The sequence below is a fragment of the Podarcis vaucheri genome (genome assembly GCF_965113315.1).
Source record: "Podarcis vaucheri genome assembly, chromosome: 11".
Lineage (NCBI taxonomy): Eukaryota > Metazoa > Chordata > Lepidosauria > Squamata > Lacertidae > Podarcis > Podarcis vaucheri.
Window position 1 is genome coordinate 17,365,647 of NC_138749.1, and position 18,063 is coordinate 17,383,709.

The following is an 18,063-nucleotide window of genomic DNA, read 5'->3' on the forward strand; positions in this document are numbered from 1 at the left end:
CTGCTACCGGTAAAATGCATTCAGTCACTCAAAGGATGCTGTGTTATTCAGGGACTTAACTCATTGCTGTTCTCTGCCCTAAGCAAGCCTTAGCCTCACCTTGTTTCATGCAGCTTTCCCTTTCCTTGCGCTCTTTCCTTCACTCCCAACCGGCATGAAGAGTTTGGATTTGATATTCCGCTTTATCACTACCTGAAGGAGTCTCAAAGCGGCTAACATTCTCCTTTCCCTTCTTCCTCCCCCACAACAAACACTCTGTGAGGTGATTGAGGCTGAGAGACTTCAGAGAAGTGTGACTGGCCCAAGGTCACCCAGCAGCTGCATGTGGAGGAGCGGAGAATCGAACCCGGCTCACCAGATTACGAGTCCACCGCTCTTAACCACTACACCAAGCTGGCTCTGACATGAGCCAGGTCTGAAAACCTGATGGCAAAGGCAGGAAGGTAAATTTTGTGCAGAATATACATCCCCAAAGGACTGAAGCAGGTTATTGAAGCTATATGTTACTGGAGAAAGCAAGAAACCCCAGAACATTCTGGGATTTCAGGGCAATGCAATTACAGGCTGAATAACTGGCAATCTGCTCTGCAGGACAGCCGTGCTCAAAAGACAGAACCTTGACAAGTTATTTTGACATGCAGCCTTCTGAAATGAAGTCCCAGCAGAGCTCAGCTTGACAGCCCATCCTGCTTGGGCAAAGTTAGAGCAATGATACGTTCACGTCTAAACAACACACACCCACACAAACACACACACACACACACCACCACCACCCAAAAAGAAAAGATATCCTGGAAAAAATGGCCTTAAATCAGAACTCAATGATGAGTCTCAGGGTTTAAAATGAGACATTTCAAGATGAGACATATTGAACTGCTCCTGTCCAATGTCTCTTCACAGGGGTGGAAGGTGTCTCCGAAAAAATGTACACATCACTTGGGAAGACAGGCGAACAAATGCCAGTGTACTGGAATAAGCAAAGATCACCAGTGTCGAAGCAATGATTCTTCAACATCAACTTTGTTGGACCGGTTATGTTGGGTGGATGCCTGATTATCATCTTCCAGTTACAGGTAGGTAGCCGTGTTGGTCTGCCATAGTCAAAATAATAAAATTCCTTCCAGTAGCACCTTAAAGACCAACTAAGTTAGTTCTTGGTATGAGCTTTCGTGTGCATGTATCTGAAGAAGTGTGCATCTTCCAAAGCAACTACTGTACTCTATTCTGAACATTAAAATGGAAAGCATAATGCTGGTGGTCAACAAAAGAGGTTCAAAGACTCTCTCAAGGCAAATCTTTAAAAATGTAGTATAAACACTGACGACTGGGAAACACTGGCCTGCAAGCGCTCCAGTCGGAGAACAGCCTATACCAAAGAGGTCATGGGTTCTGAAGACACTCGAACTCAGGACGCGCTAAGAGGAAGGGACGTTTGGCAAACGCTCACCATGGAAAATTATGTCCTCACTGTGGAAGGACATGTGGATCCAGAATTGACCTCCATAGTCACTTACGGACTCACAGTTAAACCGTGTTTATGGAAGACAATCTTACTCGGCTACTAGTGATCGCCAAAGAAGAAGGAGAGAGGAAGGAGAGAAGTTTCAGTTTGCACAGTGGTATAAATGGACTTATGATTATGCATTGATTTCCACAGGGAGTTAATTTCCATAGGCAGCTGCCTGTTGAGACTCAGGATAAAATGCAGACAAAAACATGGCCACAGCCTCTCCTAGGCTACATTCTCATTTTAAGAAATTGAAATTTATTTGTATGTTTGTTTGCTTTTTTAAAAAAACTTAGGACACAAAGACCTGTCAGGAAATGAAAGGCAACACATGAAATTAAGAGCAAACAAGTTATGCAAATTAGCTGTTCTGCAGCATGATGGTTCCACGTCATTAACAAAAAGTGTTTGATGAAGTGGAGAGTACCCAAAACAAACAAAACAAAAACAAAACAAAAAACCCAGCATGTGATTATACTTGGAAAGAGAGCAATTTGAATTAATCTTTTATTGTGTGCAAGCTGTTCTTCTTAGCTCTTAAGTTATAATACAGTCACAACTGTATTCATAACTAGGTCCGTCTCCCCCCCCCCAAGTTGGTACAAATCCTACAACAAAGAGCAGGATTACGGTGAGGGAATAATTCTGCCTGATGTCATGCAGGCAGAGCACAAGAACAGAAGATCCCTCCTGGATCCCCTAGTCCGGGATCCTGTTCTCACAGTGGCTAATGAGATGCCCCAATAGGAAGCAGAACATGAGTTTCACGGCACTCTCCCCTATTTGTGCTCCCCAGAAACTCATATCTCACTTCATCATTTTTAATCGGAGATGCCAGGAATTGAACTTACGACCTTCTGCACACAAAGCATGCACTCTTGCACTCAGCTATGGCCCTTCCCTTAATTGTCCACTTATAGTCCGAAGTGATCCAGCCCAGCAACGAACGCAGCATCACACAATGCTGAAGGTGATGGCTCATTCCTGAACTGTTTCTTCCCCAGTGGCTGATGGGTCAGCGGTTTCCTCCAGTTCCCTTAGCGTGCGTTATTTCTGCTCTGACCCTTTTCATGAACCGTGACTAATGATGCCACTTCATGCGTTGGCTCCTTCATCTGCATAAATGGCTGTGAAAGGCCAGGACCGTGATTGTAAACAAATGCCTTCCCTTAGCACTGGCATGGTTTCCAACCTTGCTTTCCCTTGTGCTTGACTTGCTGGGCCTCCCAGTGCTTGGTCTTTTTGTCTCCAGCAAAGAAGTGCACCAGAAGGGCATTGCTTCGGTCTCGCACATGGTGAAACTCTGCTTTCCGTTTCTTCTTAGACTATATTCTTTGTTGCTAATCTCAGCATGCATGTCTTGCTTTCCCTTCATTAACTGCAGGTGCACATGGGGGTGTTCTTAGTGGAAAGGCACCCACTTAGTGTGGGTAGGGGAGACCTGCCTCTTCACTCCTTGACCTCCTTCAGAAGAGAAATCAACCTTCCCGATTTCAAGAAACCATATTCCCCACCTCTGTTCCAGTTGGGGGTGGGGGAAATGAATACAGAATTTTAAGTTGGAAGGGACCCAGAGATTCATCTAGTCCAGATCCCTGCAATGCAGGGATTCTGCCCACAGCTATCCCTGTGTAGGCTTGAACCACCAGCCTTCTGGTTAACAGCCAGACGCACTAACCCATTGCACCAGAAACACCCCCTTCCCACATGCTCCTCCACAGTAAGAATCCATCCCCCAAATGCCTGAGGGCCCCAGTCCTGCCACTCAGCACCTGGCCCAGGGCGGGGCCTGACAGGCTATAAGAACTGCTGCTGCAGCTACCACCCAGGAGGACTCCCCTGCTCAGCGCCTGAGGGTCCCAGTCCTGCCACGCAACACCTAGTCTAGGGCAGGGCCTGATGGGCTCTATAAAGGACTGCTGCCACTGCTGCTGCTGGGCAGAGAGGGCTCCATTTTGTTTTGTTTTTGTTTTTGTTTAAATTGCTGTTATTTTTTTACCTATGTCATTTAAAACTGTGATATTAATGCTGTATTCTTAGTTTTATATTTTGATTTATGTGGAAATTGTTTCCCATTTGGTTGTGCATTTTTTATGTGGTTTATTTATTGCTTATGATTTTTGTAATTATGTAAATTTTGTTATGCTGTAAGCCGCCTTCAGCATTGTTTTTTTAACTGTGGAAAGGTGGCATACCAATAAAAAATTATGATGATAGTGATGCTGCTGATAATAATAATAATAATAATAATAATAATAATAATAATAATAATAATAATAATTTATTTATACCCCGCCCATCTGGCTGGGCTTCCCCAGCCACTCTGGGCGGCTTCCCAAAAAATATTAAAATACTGTAATACATCAAACATTAAAAGCTTCCCTAAACAGGGCTGCCTTCAGATGTCTTCTAAAAGTCTGGTAGTTGTTGTTCTCTTTGACATCTGGTGGGAGGGCGTTCCACAGGGAGGGTGCCACTACCGAGAAGGCCCTCTGCCTGGTTCCCTGTAACTTGGCTTCTTACAGTGAGGGAACCGCCAGAAGGCCCTCAGCGCTGTACCTCAGTGTCTGGGCTGAACGATGGGGGTGGAGACGCTCCTTCAGATATGATGATAAAGTCAATTAAGGAAAAACAAGCTACATATCAGTCTAGAGGTGGTGAACCTTTCTTCTGCCAGGGGATGTAATTCCCATAGATAATCTGTCTAGAGCCATGTGTCAGTGGTGGGTACCAGAAGTGGGTGGAACATCTCTCTTTCTTTCTGCTGCCTGCTTTTCTTCACCTGTCTTTTACCTCTCCCCTTTCCATTTCCCTTCCCTTCATGTTTTAAGCAAATATCTAGTCTCTACTTTGGGGGGGGCAGGGTTATGGAGGGAAATGATGAGAAGTTTGGGGCTGGAATTATCAATAGTGGATCAACACAGGAATCCAGCTATTACACTGGCCTAGAAGTGGAGAGGAAGCCTCACTGGGTGATCTTTTAAAATGGAGCACCCAGGAGGGCTGGGCGATCTGTGTACCTTCCTGTGTGCGCGCACATGAGAGTGTGTGTGGTTTATGGTCCCCAGTGGGTTTTTCATGACTTAATATGGCCCTTGATAAGATTAGGCACCCCTTGGTTATTTTACAGCAAAGTGTCAATGCATCAAACAGAAATCCCTGGCAATAGATAACTTTTATCACCCCCCAGTCAGATAATCGGTGATCAGGGACAATGAGAGTGATAGTCCAAAACATCCACAGGGCACCAGTTTGGGAAGGCTGCAGTGAATCATCCTTTGAAAGCCCTGCCTTACATGTTCCTAAAATGTATTTATGTTTCATCTCCATAAGAACACCATGCTCAGTGTTCTTCGCTCATTTAAACATCCAAGACAGCTCAGAATTTATAAGCAAAGGATTCCAGACAGCTGAGCTATCCAGCTGCCCAAAAGGCTATTGGAAAAGGAACCAAGAAGAACACATGGTTCTATTTCTCTGGGACTTGAGCTTCTCTTATCTCTCCCTCTTTCCTCCCTTTCCATGGGACCTGAATGACTTCCAAAGGTCCATTTGTATAATCACTTATATTTTTTAATGCAAAAACAAACATAACAGCAGCAATAAAGTATAGACAAGTGCATACTTTTCTGCTGTATGGTATCCCACTTCTGAACAATGACACTCAAATCACACCCCTGTCCTTACACTACAGAACCATGCTCAGGATTTGATTATTTCATATGCCACCTGTGAGACCATAAAATTTTGTCCTCAGAGCAATTGAGGACACACAGCAACCTATGAATTACCGGTAACCAAGATAGTTGGCAAGGAGGCCATGTACATGAAGATAACCGGGATTTTTTTATTGGTGTTGGGGAGGATTGTTTCAGATTCAGAATGAGACCCTGGACGCCTGCCTTAGAGCTATGAGGGAGTCATAGAAACTGTCAGCATTTACTGTTGCCATAGTCTTCCCTTCCATCAGTGAGAAGCTCAACACACCTGTCATTGCTGAGAGGAAGGCGGGTGTATAAATGTGACAGGATGATTAGAGACTTCCTCTCTATGAAGGCAGGAAAGGCTTAGAGAGCAACAGATTGACACAAAGATATCTCAAGAAATCAAAAAAGTGGGAGGGGGCTGGACTGAAAACTGTGCTGTTTATCCTGTGCTGAGATGGAAACTGCATGCAAATGACTATCACGTTACTTTTGCACTGGGTTTACTGCATCGCAGGCTAACCTTCCAGCTCATTCTCTCTCCCCATAAGTGAAAACACTCCAGAAGGAATCCTTTTTGTTAAGGAATGCTTGGTGGTTCATTTTCCCCCCACATTGCCTTCAAGAAGCTAAAAAAAGGAGGGCAAAAATATATACTGATTGTTGCATACACTTATCCACGCTGTGGTCTAAACCACTGAGTCTCTTGGGCTTGCTGATCAGAAGGTCGGTGGTTCATATCCCTGTGACAGGGTGAGCTCCTGTTGCTCTGTCCCAGCTCCTGCCAACCTAGCAGTTCGAAAGCACACCAGTGCAAGTAGATAAATAGGTACCACTGTGGTGGGAAGGTAAATGGTGTTTCTGTGTGCTCTGGTTTCTGCCATGGTGTTCTGTTGTGCCAGAAGCGGTTTAGTCATGCTGGCCACATGACCTGGAAAGCTGTCTGTGGACAAACGCCAACTCCCTCGGCCTGAAAGCGAGATGAGCGCCGCAACTCCATAGTCACCTTTGACTGGACTTAGTCATCCAGGGGTCCTTTACCTTTACCTTTATATATATTGCAAGGTTTATAAATAGTTACTGGAATTTAAAGAGAAATACAACACATCATAGTGGGGGCAACTGTGGTCAGAGGAACTATGTATCTAGTTGCTCAGACTTCTGTTCAGCCACTAACTGTTGGTGGGTAACTTCAAGGCCTCTCTCACTCTCCTTTCTTACAGTCCAGACGGAGTTTTTCAGTGATGATGATGATGATCAAAAACTGATGTGAAAATGTGGGAAACTGAACGAAAGACTGGAAAAGTGAGAAACTAAAACTGTCAGATTCACCCATCCCTAGTGCCATGTTTATCTTTTCTTCTCTCTGCCTAACCAGGAACCTGTGTGTTTAGCTTAAGGCATAGGACAGTTCTGAGTAACAGCCAGGCTTTATGTTTTCAAAAATGCAGATCAGTCACTGCTCCCTTATCCCAGTATCTGAGATGTTACTAGATACCAGCAGCACATTGCTGATATTTAGTCAGGCTGCAACCTCCACATTGGAGCTGAGTAAAGAAGCTATCAAAGCAGTGCACAATAAAGGGAGAATTTGATAAGACACAAACTCTAAAAACAATATAAACCACTCATAAAAACTCTATAAGCAATAAAACCATTTCTACCATTATACAATTAATGTTCCATAAATTGACTAGATCACACTTCAGGCAATGCTTTGTCATTGGCGGCGGCGGTGTGGTGACAGCGGGAGGCCCCATTAGCTAAAGTGACACCTCAGGTTAAGAACAGTTTCAGGTTAAGAATGGACCTCCAGAACGAATTAAGTTTTTAACCTGAGGTACCACTGTATATATAATACTCTTGTCAGTTTGTTTTTATTTTGTACATAGGAGTGAAAATATTAGAATTCCTCTGGCTCTAGGTCCAGCATGGGTTGAGACATGTGGACTACCAAAACTGTTGGACAAGCCAGGAGAGGAATTTGTAGAGTACAGGGAGAAAAGTTTGAGATGTATAGATTTTGAATGTTGGCAGGTATATCTGGCAACAGAGTTGTGAGAAAGGGAATTGCTGGCAGGAAGTCTGCATTTCTATAGCATGAGGTACAAAGAACTTCAGAATCAGGAATGGGCTACAATGACAAATAGATCATATTTAGGCTGGGTGGGGGGAGAAGCAAGAAGGGGATTTCTCTATATTGTGCTTGCCCTGGCAAGTGTTGAAGGTTTCTGTCATTCCATGCTTTTGGCAGCAACTGAACAGCTTGCTATGCCAAGCATTTTCTTACTGAATTTGTAAACTGATCCTTGATGATAATGTTTCCACTGTACGGCTAATGAAAGGAGAGTTCCTTCTCTATCCCGACAGCAAAATGGGCAACATACAAGTCAGTTATTCATGGCTATCCTTTGGATTATGTTACTCATTCAATTCATTGATACGGGAGCATTTGGGCAGCCTAGTCCACCATGACTTTGCTCATTTTCTCCACTTAGCAGCCAGTCTCTTCTTACTGTTATTTCATCCATTCAGTTATTCCCACAGTGGATAGATCCTGTACCCATGTGAAGGAATGACACGGACCATTAATAGAATCAAAGGAATTGCAATTCCCATATAGACAATGGAATCAGGGGTCTACTGGAGAAAAGCCAGTGTGCATTTAGAATGGAGAGATCACAGTACAAATTTTTGCTCAGTCATAAAGGACTGACCTCGGGTCAGTCATGTTTCCTCAGCATAAAGGCCTTGTAGGATTGTTGTTCAGATAAATGGGGTAAGGAGCTATATGCAACCTGCTGAACCAGAAATGGACAAATCTATCAATTTCAGTTGTCTGTGCTTCTCTCTCTCTTTTTCCGTTAAATGCAGTTCTCCACATTTCCACAGCAATTCATGATTATTATTATTATTTTTCAATCCTCATGAACATGAGTCAGCATGTTAGTGAGTGCTTGTTGTTGTTGTTTAGTCGTTTAGTCGTGTCCGACTCTTCGTGACCCCATGGACCAGAGCACGCCAGGCACTCCTGTCTTCCACTGCCTCCCACAGTTTGGTCAAACTCATGCTGGTAGCTTCGAGAACACTGTTCAACCATCTCATCCTCTGTCGTCCCCTTCTCCTTGTGACCTCATCTTTCCCAACATCAGGGTCTTTTCCAGGGAGTCTTCTCTTCTCATGAGGTGGCCAAAGTATTGGAGCCTCAGCATCAGGATCTGTCCTTCCAGTGAGCACTCAGGGCTGATTTCCTTAAGAATGGATAGGTTTGATCTTCTTGCAGTCCATGGGACTCTCAAGAGTCTCCTCCAGCACCATAATTCAAAAGCATCAATTCTTCGGTGATCAGCCTTCTTTATGGTCCAGCTCTCACTTCCATACATCACTTCCATACTTCACTACTTCCATACATCACTACTGGGAAAACCATAGCTTTAACTATATGGACCTTTGTTGGCAAGTTAGTGAGTGCTAGAAACCCTGAAAAGCAACACTTCACATTGCAAAATTTTGCTGTAGGTCTCCCTTGTTTTATAATGACAGATTGGAAGCAATATTCCACTAAGATTTCCCTGTTCTCTCTTCCAAATGAAACCGATGTTGTAAAGGCTGCCATAAGCTTTATTTGTTTGATGGCTTGCTTGTTTATTAAATTTATATCCCATCCTCCCTCTCAAAGGAGCCCAGGGCAGCTTCCTTCCTCTCTAAGGGTGGGGGGGGGGACATGAAATGATATTATTTTTGTATTCAGTGGCGCTTATGCTTTCCTTATTTTCGTGACTGCCTTTGTATTCTACTAAGCTACATTTCTGTCAGCGACTGAAAGGCGCAATATTCTGAGAGGTGGAGAATGTGACCTTTGCCACAGAGAATGAATCACTTTTCCAGTGTTTATCCATCTGTGAAAATGGAGAGCGATTAGCCTGTAGAAGGAAACATCTCCACCAACAGCATCAGGTTTCACAACAAACTGCCTTTAGAAGAGCTGAAGATAGCATTCAGTATTTTGATGCAGAAATAAGATGCATCGTGTCAGTGCCGGATTTATGTATAGGCTAAATAAAGTATAGCTTAGGGCCCCACTCTCTTGGGGGGGGGCCCCAAAAAAATTAAAGGGAAAAAACCTGGATGTACATTTCCAAAATATAAGATAAAAAACAAATAAAATAAAACCTACATACAGCAACAGTGTTGTGTTTTGTGTAGGCTCCTATGATGTAAGTAATGGGCCCCACCTGCTAGCCTGCTCCCTAAAATATCACTGGTTTGCTCATTATGAGTCTTTGTAAATTGTGTTTGTAAAGGAACTTTCGTTATTGCCAAATGCCAATGTGTTTGCATTATTAAGTTTGTTATGAATAAAAAAATCATTTTAAGTTAGAACTTAATAATTATTTCACTATTAATCTACTTCTTCTTAACTGTATTTTAGTTCAACAATTACAGTGGTACCTCGGGTTACATACACTTCAGGTTACATACGCTTCAGGTTACAGACTCTGCTAACCCAGAAATAGTGCTTCAGGTTAAGAACTTTGCTTCAGGATGAGAACAGAAATCGTACTCCAGCGGCGCGGCAGCAGCAGGAGGCCCCATTAGCTAAAGTGGTGCTTCAGGTTAATAATGGTTTCAGGTTAAGAACGGACCTCCGGAACGAATTAAGTACTTAACCCGAGGTACCACTGTACTTTGTTAAAATACATATTTTGTTATGTGCAAATGGCTTTAGATACCTATTAGGTCTATAAATTACCATATAGCAAATATTCAACACAAAAAACAGTGACAATTTGTTGTTGACGAAGGACAGCTGGACATATAAAGGGCCCCATTAACTTCAGTAGTTTGGGCCTCATCAAACCTAAATCCAGCCCTGATCGTGTTCAGTGGTTTCCTCCCCCTCAAGTGTGTAAGGCTGCAGGTCTAATTGCACAGATAACACACACATACACACTCATTAACATTAAAAATCTTATTGTATGTGGGTTGCTGTCTGCAATTGTCTGGCACAGAAGGCAAGTATTACCTTGAAAACAGCCTCACACTGGCTATTTTTCCAAGACACAATTACTGTAGCACTTTGATGTACATTGTTTTGCTAAGTGGAAAAACATTTTGTTTCTGAAAAAATACTGAAACACTATTTACCAAAGAAATCAAACAAAAAAAAAAAACCAGCAGTTGTTCATTTACTAGAACCATGCATTTGATGAGCTCTCACATCCTCTCTCTGAATTGAATTCTTGGGTACACAAGTTACAGACATTTTCATTATATGCCTATGCCACCCCACCCACCTGAGTTCTGTGGGCGGTTTGCAGTCCTTTAGAAATACAAAATACAACGCGGCATGGGACCAACATATAACTAGCAAGGGCAAGCACTAAGGCTTAAATCTCTGCCACCCTTGACTATGTAAATATTCCTATAGCCACATTTGCACAGCACATGTAAGGAAATTGTATTTTAAATTCTCCATATAGTTTTCATTATTCTTTCATGTGCTGAAATGAAAGCCTTTCATTTGTATCTATACCAGGCCTGCTGCATGCAATCGACTTTGTTTCTGAACAGTCAAAGGATCTTTTGCAGGCCTGTAATGTTTCCAAGGAAGGAATTTTCATTCCGCGCTGATGGGGTGGGAGCAGGGGGCTGTCCCACACATGTTTACATTGGCCTAGCTGGATCTCCAGTTGTAAGAGAGCTGGGAGGTTTGAGGACACACTCAGGGCATGTATTCTGGAGACTACAGCAAGCCTGCTAACGCCTTCTCTTTCTTTTTGTGATTAGGGGGCCTGGCCAAAAATCCAATACTTCCTAGATTCTAGGGATTCTGCTTGGCCAATCCTAGGGAGCTATTCGTGTCCTACATGTGGATTTCCCATAGGCCAGGAGCAGGGGAAACCTTCTGGTCTGGTGGGCCAGATCTTTAGAGATCTTTAGGAGAGCCATTATGGTGTAGTGGTTAAGGGCAGTAGACTCGTAATCTGGGAAACCGGGTTCGCGTCTCCGCTCCTCCACATGCAGCTGCTGGGTGACCTTGGGCCAGTCACACTTCTGTGAAGTCTCTCAGCCCCACTCACCTCACAGAGTGTTTGTTGTGGGGGAGGAAGAAGGGAAAGGAGAATGTTAGCCACTTTGAGACTCCTTCGGGTAGTGATAAAGCGGGATATCAAATCCAAACTCTTCCACTTCTTTATCTCCCCGCAACCCAGCGGATCAACTTTGATAGGCCGGAAGGACTAACCACCTGTCAATCATCTGATGACAGGTGATGGGTACGATCGCAGTCCTACGTCAAAGTTGGCCCACAGGTGTGGTGGGGAGACAGTGAAGCAACACTGAGCAGGACTAAACTCTCTGCAGGATTCTTAACAGGTGGGAGTAAATCCTGCTGTCTGTATGTGGCTGTTACCTGTGGAGAACTGGCAGGCACAGCCAATGCAGAACTGAACCCTCTGCCTGTCAGCTGACATCACTTATCCATCTGCATGATGTCTCCTGATTCACAGGTGGGCATGGTTTGGGGAAATGGACTTATGGATGGAATTGGATCTCAAGAATCCTTATCTTCTTGATTCTCACCACCAAATACGTAATTGTTTATCATATACCATGCAACTGTTATGCAAAACATCATTTACTATGTAATTGCTCAAGCCTTGCACAGCTTCTATTATGGCATGCAGGGTGAGTTGTCAGGGTAAATTAATCATATCAGTTTATAGGCAGCTCAAGCCACAGAGGCCCTTAATCCATATTCTTAGCCATGAATTAAAACAATTAACCCGAAAAGAGATCTGAACGTTGATCTTGTCTTCCACACCCTGAAGCATAACTCTTGAATTTGGACCAGAAGCTTTTGGTTTGTGAATACCTGAAATTACCAATAGCAATGAATATTTCATGGTAACTCTGTCACTTACTAGTTCATTGCAAGTGCTGATTGCTGCCTTCCCAGTCTTGAAATCTGGCTGCATGACTGTCCCAGTCAGGTGGCACGAAGTTTCCGAACGCCGAACCATCTTTGCACGGGAATAGTTGCCAGATCGCCTTTCCAGAATATAATTATTGGACAGTAATCCTTGATGGAGGGTTAAGTTAAAGAACAGGTCCTTGTCCTTGTGCTTAATCTTATAATACACTTGACTGTCCTTTTTCCTGATGTCTCTTTTCCTTCTGACAGTGGAAGCATGGTGGTGCAAATTGTAAGACAAAAACTTCCCGGCCGCATCGACTTTTGCTGGGCTTACCACTTGGTAGTCTTGCAACGTTTTGATAAAATTATCTAGGGGAGAAAAGGAGCAGAAAAATTAGCTTTTCACAATAATAATAATAATAATAATAATAATAATAATAATAATAATAATAATAATTTATTATTTGTACCCCGCCCATCTGGCTGGGTTTCCCCAGCCACTCTGGGCGGCTTCCACAAAGACCAAAAATACACTAATATGTCATACATTAAAAACCTCCCTGAACAGGGCTGCCTTAAGATGTCTTCTGAATGTCAGGTAGTTGTTTATCTCTTTGACATCTGATGGGAGGGCGTTCCACAGGGTGGGCGCCACTGCCAAGAAGGCCCTCTGCCTGATTCCCTGTAGCTTTGCTTCTCTCAATGAGGGAACCGCCAGAAGGCCCTCGGCGCTGGACCTCAGTGTCCGGGCAGAACGATGGGGATGGAGACACTCCTTCAGGTATACAGGACCGAGGCCGTTTAGGGCTTTAAAGGTCAGCACCAACACTTTGAATTGTGCTCGGAAACGTACTGGGAGCCAATGTAGGTCTTTCAAGACCAGTGCTATGTGGTCTCGGCGTCCGCCCCCAGTCACCAGTCTAGCTGCCGCATTCTGGATTAGTTGTAGTTTCCGAGTCACCTTCAAAGGTAGCCCCACGTAGAGCGCGTTGCAGTAGTCCAATCCTTTGCCCGACCCACTTTTAAAGCCATCCAAGTTGGTGGCAGTGAGTTCCATAGTTTAACTAGGTGCTAAGTGAGGAAGGACTTCCTTTTATCTGTCCTGAGTTTTCCAACATTCGGCATCATTGGATGCGGATGTTCTAGTTCCATGAGAGAATGAGGAAAATAGCAGGGATAGGGAACCTTTGGTCACCCAGAAGCTACTGGACTGCAGCTCCCTCCATTCTTGACTGCTGGCTATGCTGGTGGGGCTGATGGGAGCTAGGATGCAACGATATCTGGAGGGCTACGCTTTTCACATTCCTGGAATAGACCCTTCCCATCACATTAAGTTGTGCATGGTATGTTGTGTGCCTTTCACAATTTTGTACTGGTGGAAAAATATCTACGAACTGGAGGACTGGCAGAATTCAGCAACTTGAGAGGATCTCAGCTTGCTTCCTTTTAAAAAATCAAGTTCCTAGCCCCTGTGGTTTGTGTCAGGCAGGAGAGGATCCAATTCTTGCCCCCCCTCCATGCCATGTTGCCAGGAACGAATAAGACAAGGAAAAGTTCTTAGCAGCTGCTTTTTATTCAATATGCACAGAGAGAGGCTTGGAAATGAAGCCTCTTGGAATAAGAGCGTTGCCCCGAGTGAGTTTCCACCCTCTCCCTCTCTCCCTTCATGCGTCATCACTACAAGTGCTGAGAAGTGGCCTCTGCCTCTAAGCTCTTTGCTCTCTTACTTTCAATGCTCGCCGGGTTCTGGGAGAGGGGGGGCCTGGAATGCTTTCTAAAGATGCTGTGTCTGTCAGCTGTCGCCTCTCTGGTGCATCTTCTTCCTCCTCTCCCATTATTTCCCAGGTTTCCCTCTCATCTTCCTCTGAGCTGTGACCTCCCTCAAACCCATGTTGTAATTCTGAACTGTCTTCTTTCCCACCATTCCTCCTCTGCCCAGTCCCTGACAGCTTGGAACTGCATCCAGGGGTGCCCAACCTTTTTTCAAAGAGGGCCAGATTTGATGAAGTGAACATGTAAAACATATAAAAGGATGTCACATAGAGGAGGGAGAAAGCTTGTTTTCTGCTGCTCCAGAGAAGCAGACACGGAGCAATGGATCCAAACTACAAGAAAGAAGATTCCACCTAAACATTAGGAAGAACTTCCTGACAGTAAGAGCTGTTTGACAGTGGAATTTGCTGCCAAGGAGTGTGGTGGAGTCTCCTTCTTTGGGGGTCTTTAAGCAGAGGCTTGACAACCATATGTCAGGAGTGCTCTGATGGTGTTTTCTGCTTGGCAGGGGGTTGGACTCGATGGCCCTTGTGGTCTCTTCCAACTCTATCATTCTATCATTCTATGATTCTATGATTCTATGATTGATTCTATGATTCTATGATTCTATGTGTGAGGGCCAACCGAAGTTGTTGATTGGAGTTATTGAGCTTTTTTAAAATTAATTAAACCAACCGGCGGGGGCCGGATTAGGCCCCCAAAACAGACTTTGGACATGCCTGGATAAGCAGTGCCTGTGAAAATGTCAGAAATAAAGTCCAATGTCAGCATAGCTCCACATATTCCAGCAAAAGAGAACGGGGTAAGAACAAAAAGCAGAAGACAATGCAAATTTGTTTGATGCACAATAACTCAGGTATTTTTTTCCCCTTGCAGGGTGGCCCTAAATGACAGGGTCCTTCCATATGAATCCATGCTCCCCAGTCACATGCTGTGTTCTTATGCAGTAATAATAATAATAATTTATTATTTATACCCCGCCCATCTTGCTGAGTTTCCCCAGCCACTCTGGGCGGCTTCCAATTGAGCGTTAAAAACAATACAGCATTAAATATTTAAAACTTCCCTAAACAGGGCTGCCTTCAGATGTCTTTTAAAGATAAGATAGCTACTTATTTCCTTAGTTCCACAGGGCGGGCGCCACTACCGAGAAGGCCCTCTGCCTGGTTCCCTGTAACCTCACCAAATGCCCCTGTAGCTACCAAATGACATTACATTTCTGTCTTTCTTTTGAGTAATAGGAAGGGGAGTGATGGTACAGGCAGAATTAAGATATTTGTTTGAGAGCCCCACCTTGAACAGAAAATCCCTGCATTGCAGGAGGTTAGACTAGATGACTCATGGGGTCCCATTCCAACTCTACAATTCTATGATTCTTTGGACATTAAAAGGGCAGCAATAGGCGGTTCGTTAAAGGAGTTTCCAAAACCAGCCACCCTCAGTTACTGCTGGAGGGAGGCAGCAGTCCATCTCAGGACAAATAATCCACAGTTGCCTGCCTCCCGTTTTGTAACTGCTCGGGCAGGGGTAAAACGTTGCAAGCTGTCTGTTTGCAAGAAAGTTTGCCGTTGCTCGTCGCTGGTTTTAGCTTGCCAGCCTTGTTCTTTGTGGGGCTGCGAACAGCCGCTCACAGCATGTTCAGAGTGTGCCAGGGAAGATGCTCAGCTTGAGAGGGGAACGGTTTACAAAACAACATTAAAGTTTTCTTTTTAAAAAAAAAAAAAAATAATTCGTAAAGTCATGAAGATCTGCAAATGCTGAAGTGGCTAAAGCTTATTCGTACAAAAGGTTTGCTTACAGGCGAGGCCCTTCTTTTCTACCACAAGATTAGGAATGTGGAGAGGGGAAGAGAGAGATGCCACGTTGTCAAATGCTAAATGCAAGAGCTGCTTTAATTAAAAACAAGAGAATCGACTGACCTTGCCTCTTGTCTGGAAAGACAAATCTGCCCGGTGGAGGATTCCTACCATAGCACAACGCCTGGATATTAAGGAAGTGGACCCAGAAGGAAACATTGGCGAGCCAGTTTCTCTGAATACATGGCATGTTTTATTTGCAGGAAACTGAGCGCCTCTTTCAATGCCTAGTTGAAAGAAAGCGGTCAAGTTGCATGGCCAAGGGCTGTGGAAATTAATGCACAAAGAGAGCGGGGAGAGAAAAGAAAATTCTCTCAGAGAGAAAGGCAGAGAGGCTTTTCCTGAAAAGGGGAGTGCTTAGGAGTCTTGGTGTCTGGTTTCTGGAGAGAGGGGGAAGGAGGGTGGTGGTTGAGCGAGGAAGCGGTTTCTAGGGAATCCCGTTTTTGCACAGAGATGAGCATGTTGTGGAACTGGGAGGCATAAGAAAACCTTCTCTGCTTGTGCATCTATCTGCTGGCTCCTGAGTTACTTGGGTTTGGAGGAATCCGAAGAGAATAAAACAGGCAGGTTCCTCTTCCCCACAAAACACTAAACATATGTACCCAGAAGGAAGTGCCACAGAGTTGCACAAATCTTACTCCTGGGAAAGTGAGCACAGGATTTCAGCCATCGGGCGCTTTCTGCATTGCCCAGGATGTTTTAACGTGGGCTGGAAAATAGAAAGGCATTTGCACAAAGAGCATGAGCGAGGGAGGTGCGGGTTTCAGTGCCCAAGTGAAAAATACCATTTATATGATAACGACATGTTCTGGCTCCAGAACAATTCAGAACCGAGCAAAGTGATCCACTGATGTCCGGCTGTGAACCCAAGCAACTACAACCAGGGTTTAATTTTAGCCAGGATTTAGACAATGCCAAGACTCAGTGGAACACAGTGGTTCTACATAAGAGAAAATGCCTTTGAGCATGCGCAGAGTGCAGTTTTCTCACAATGAAAGAACCACAGCTGGTATTAAAGAATGCTGCTTCCAGATCATGCCTTGTGGCCCTCATCCCAGGGACAAGGTCTGCTGCCATGAGATGTAATAGAGGACATCATTTATTTTATATATATATATATATATATATATATATATATATATATATATATATATATATATATATAAAAGTTCTTGTTCCAGTAACAAGAAGCCGAAAGCACCAGCCTGAAGATGACGAGTGAGACCTCGTCGAAACGTCGCACAGACACCCCGACTCTTACACGGGAAGACACCCGAAGACACCAAAACCTGCATATATATATATATATATATATATATATATATATATATGAAAACAAATCCTTCTTTGTTTGCCTTTTACTAAACCATGAATTTTCATTTAAATTTTCAGCAATAGCAATGGACCAGATTTGACTGTACGATGAATTCTTATTTAACCCCTCTGAATATTTGCCCTTTCTTACATTAACCATCCTGGCTCCTAAAAATAAACATTAAGCCAATCCTTTATCCAATGTGTTGTTCATATCCCCAGTAATGTTAGCGAGGGGACTGGTATCAGTTCTTTTTTGTTATTAAATTAATTTCTATGAACACCGCCTCCCCAAAAGCTGACATAACACTTCATTCTTCATATATATTTTCATGGTGAATGGATAGTTTGAACAGGGCAGGGTGAAAGGGCATGGGAGACAATGCAGGTTTTGAATGATCTGGAACATGTTTATTGTGATTCGAGGACCTCTCCCCCGCTTGGGAATAATAAAAACATGTGGACACAGTATATTAGGTTAATGGGCGAGAAAAGGCCACATCTTTATTGATTACAGCATGTGAGAGGTATTGGCTTAGGCATTGGACAACAGCAAATGTTGACTCCACCCACTCGGAGAGGGGTGAGTTAGACGGGGGGGGGGAGCCTGTTGATGCAAATACAACTATAAGCTCTCCCCTGATGTCACCGGGGGTCGTGCCATGACCCCCAGCCACACAGGGCATTGGACAGGATCTACGACTGCCGGATTCCTTTAACGGAATACCCAAAAGTGAAAGGGTAGGCGATGGCCACACCTTCCCCTTCCATACACCAACAACACATTCCAATGCCTAACCGCCAAATACCGAGAAAGTTGTGACGATTGCTACGAGGTAGGCGGAAAAAACCAAGAGGCTGGTGCCAATTTGCAGACAATAAGAACATCTTTCCAAGAACATCTTGCCAGAAGCTTATTATCAGTCCCCAATTTCTCTAATAACTATTTAATGGCTTAAGCGAAACACTCTGACAAATGGTATTAAAAGC

The 18,063-nt window shown here is 43.9% G+C and overlaps 1 protein-coding gene across 1 annotated transcript in view; it reads right to left on the minus strand.

Moving 5' to 3' along the window:
* Positions 1-16,055, minus strand: part of ADAMTS12 (ADAM metallopeptidase with thrombospondin type 1 motif 12) — a 113,106-nt gene extending 97,051 nt beyond the window's left edge. Inside the window, exons 1-2 of the mRNA XM_082241760.1 lie at positions 15,823-16,055; positions 12,138-12,499 (exon numbers count right to left, since the gene is read on the minus strand). Coding sequence (XP_082097886.1) covers positions 12,138-12,499; positions 15,823-15,949 — 489 coding nt within the window. The 5' untranslated portion in view covers positions 15,950-16,055. The remainder of the gene's footprint in view (positions 1-12,137; positions 12,500-15,822) is intronic.
* Positions 16,056-18,063: the final 2,008 nt, after the last annotated feature.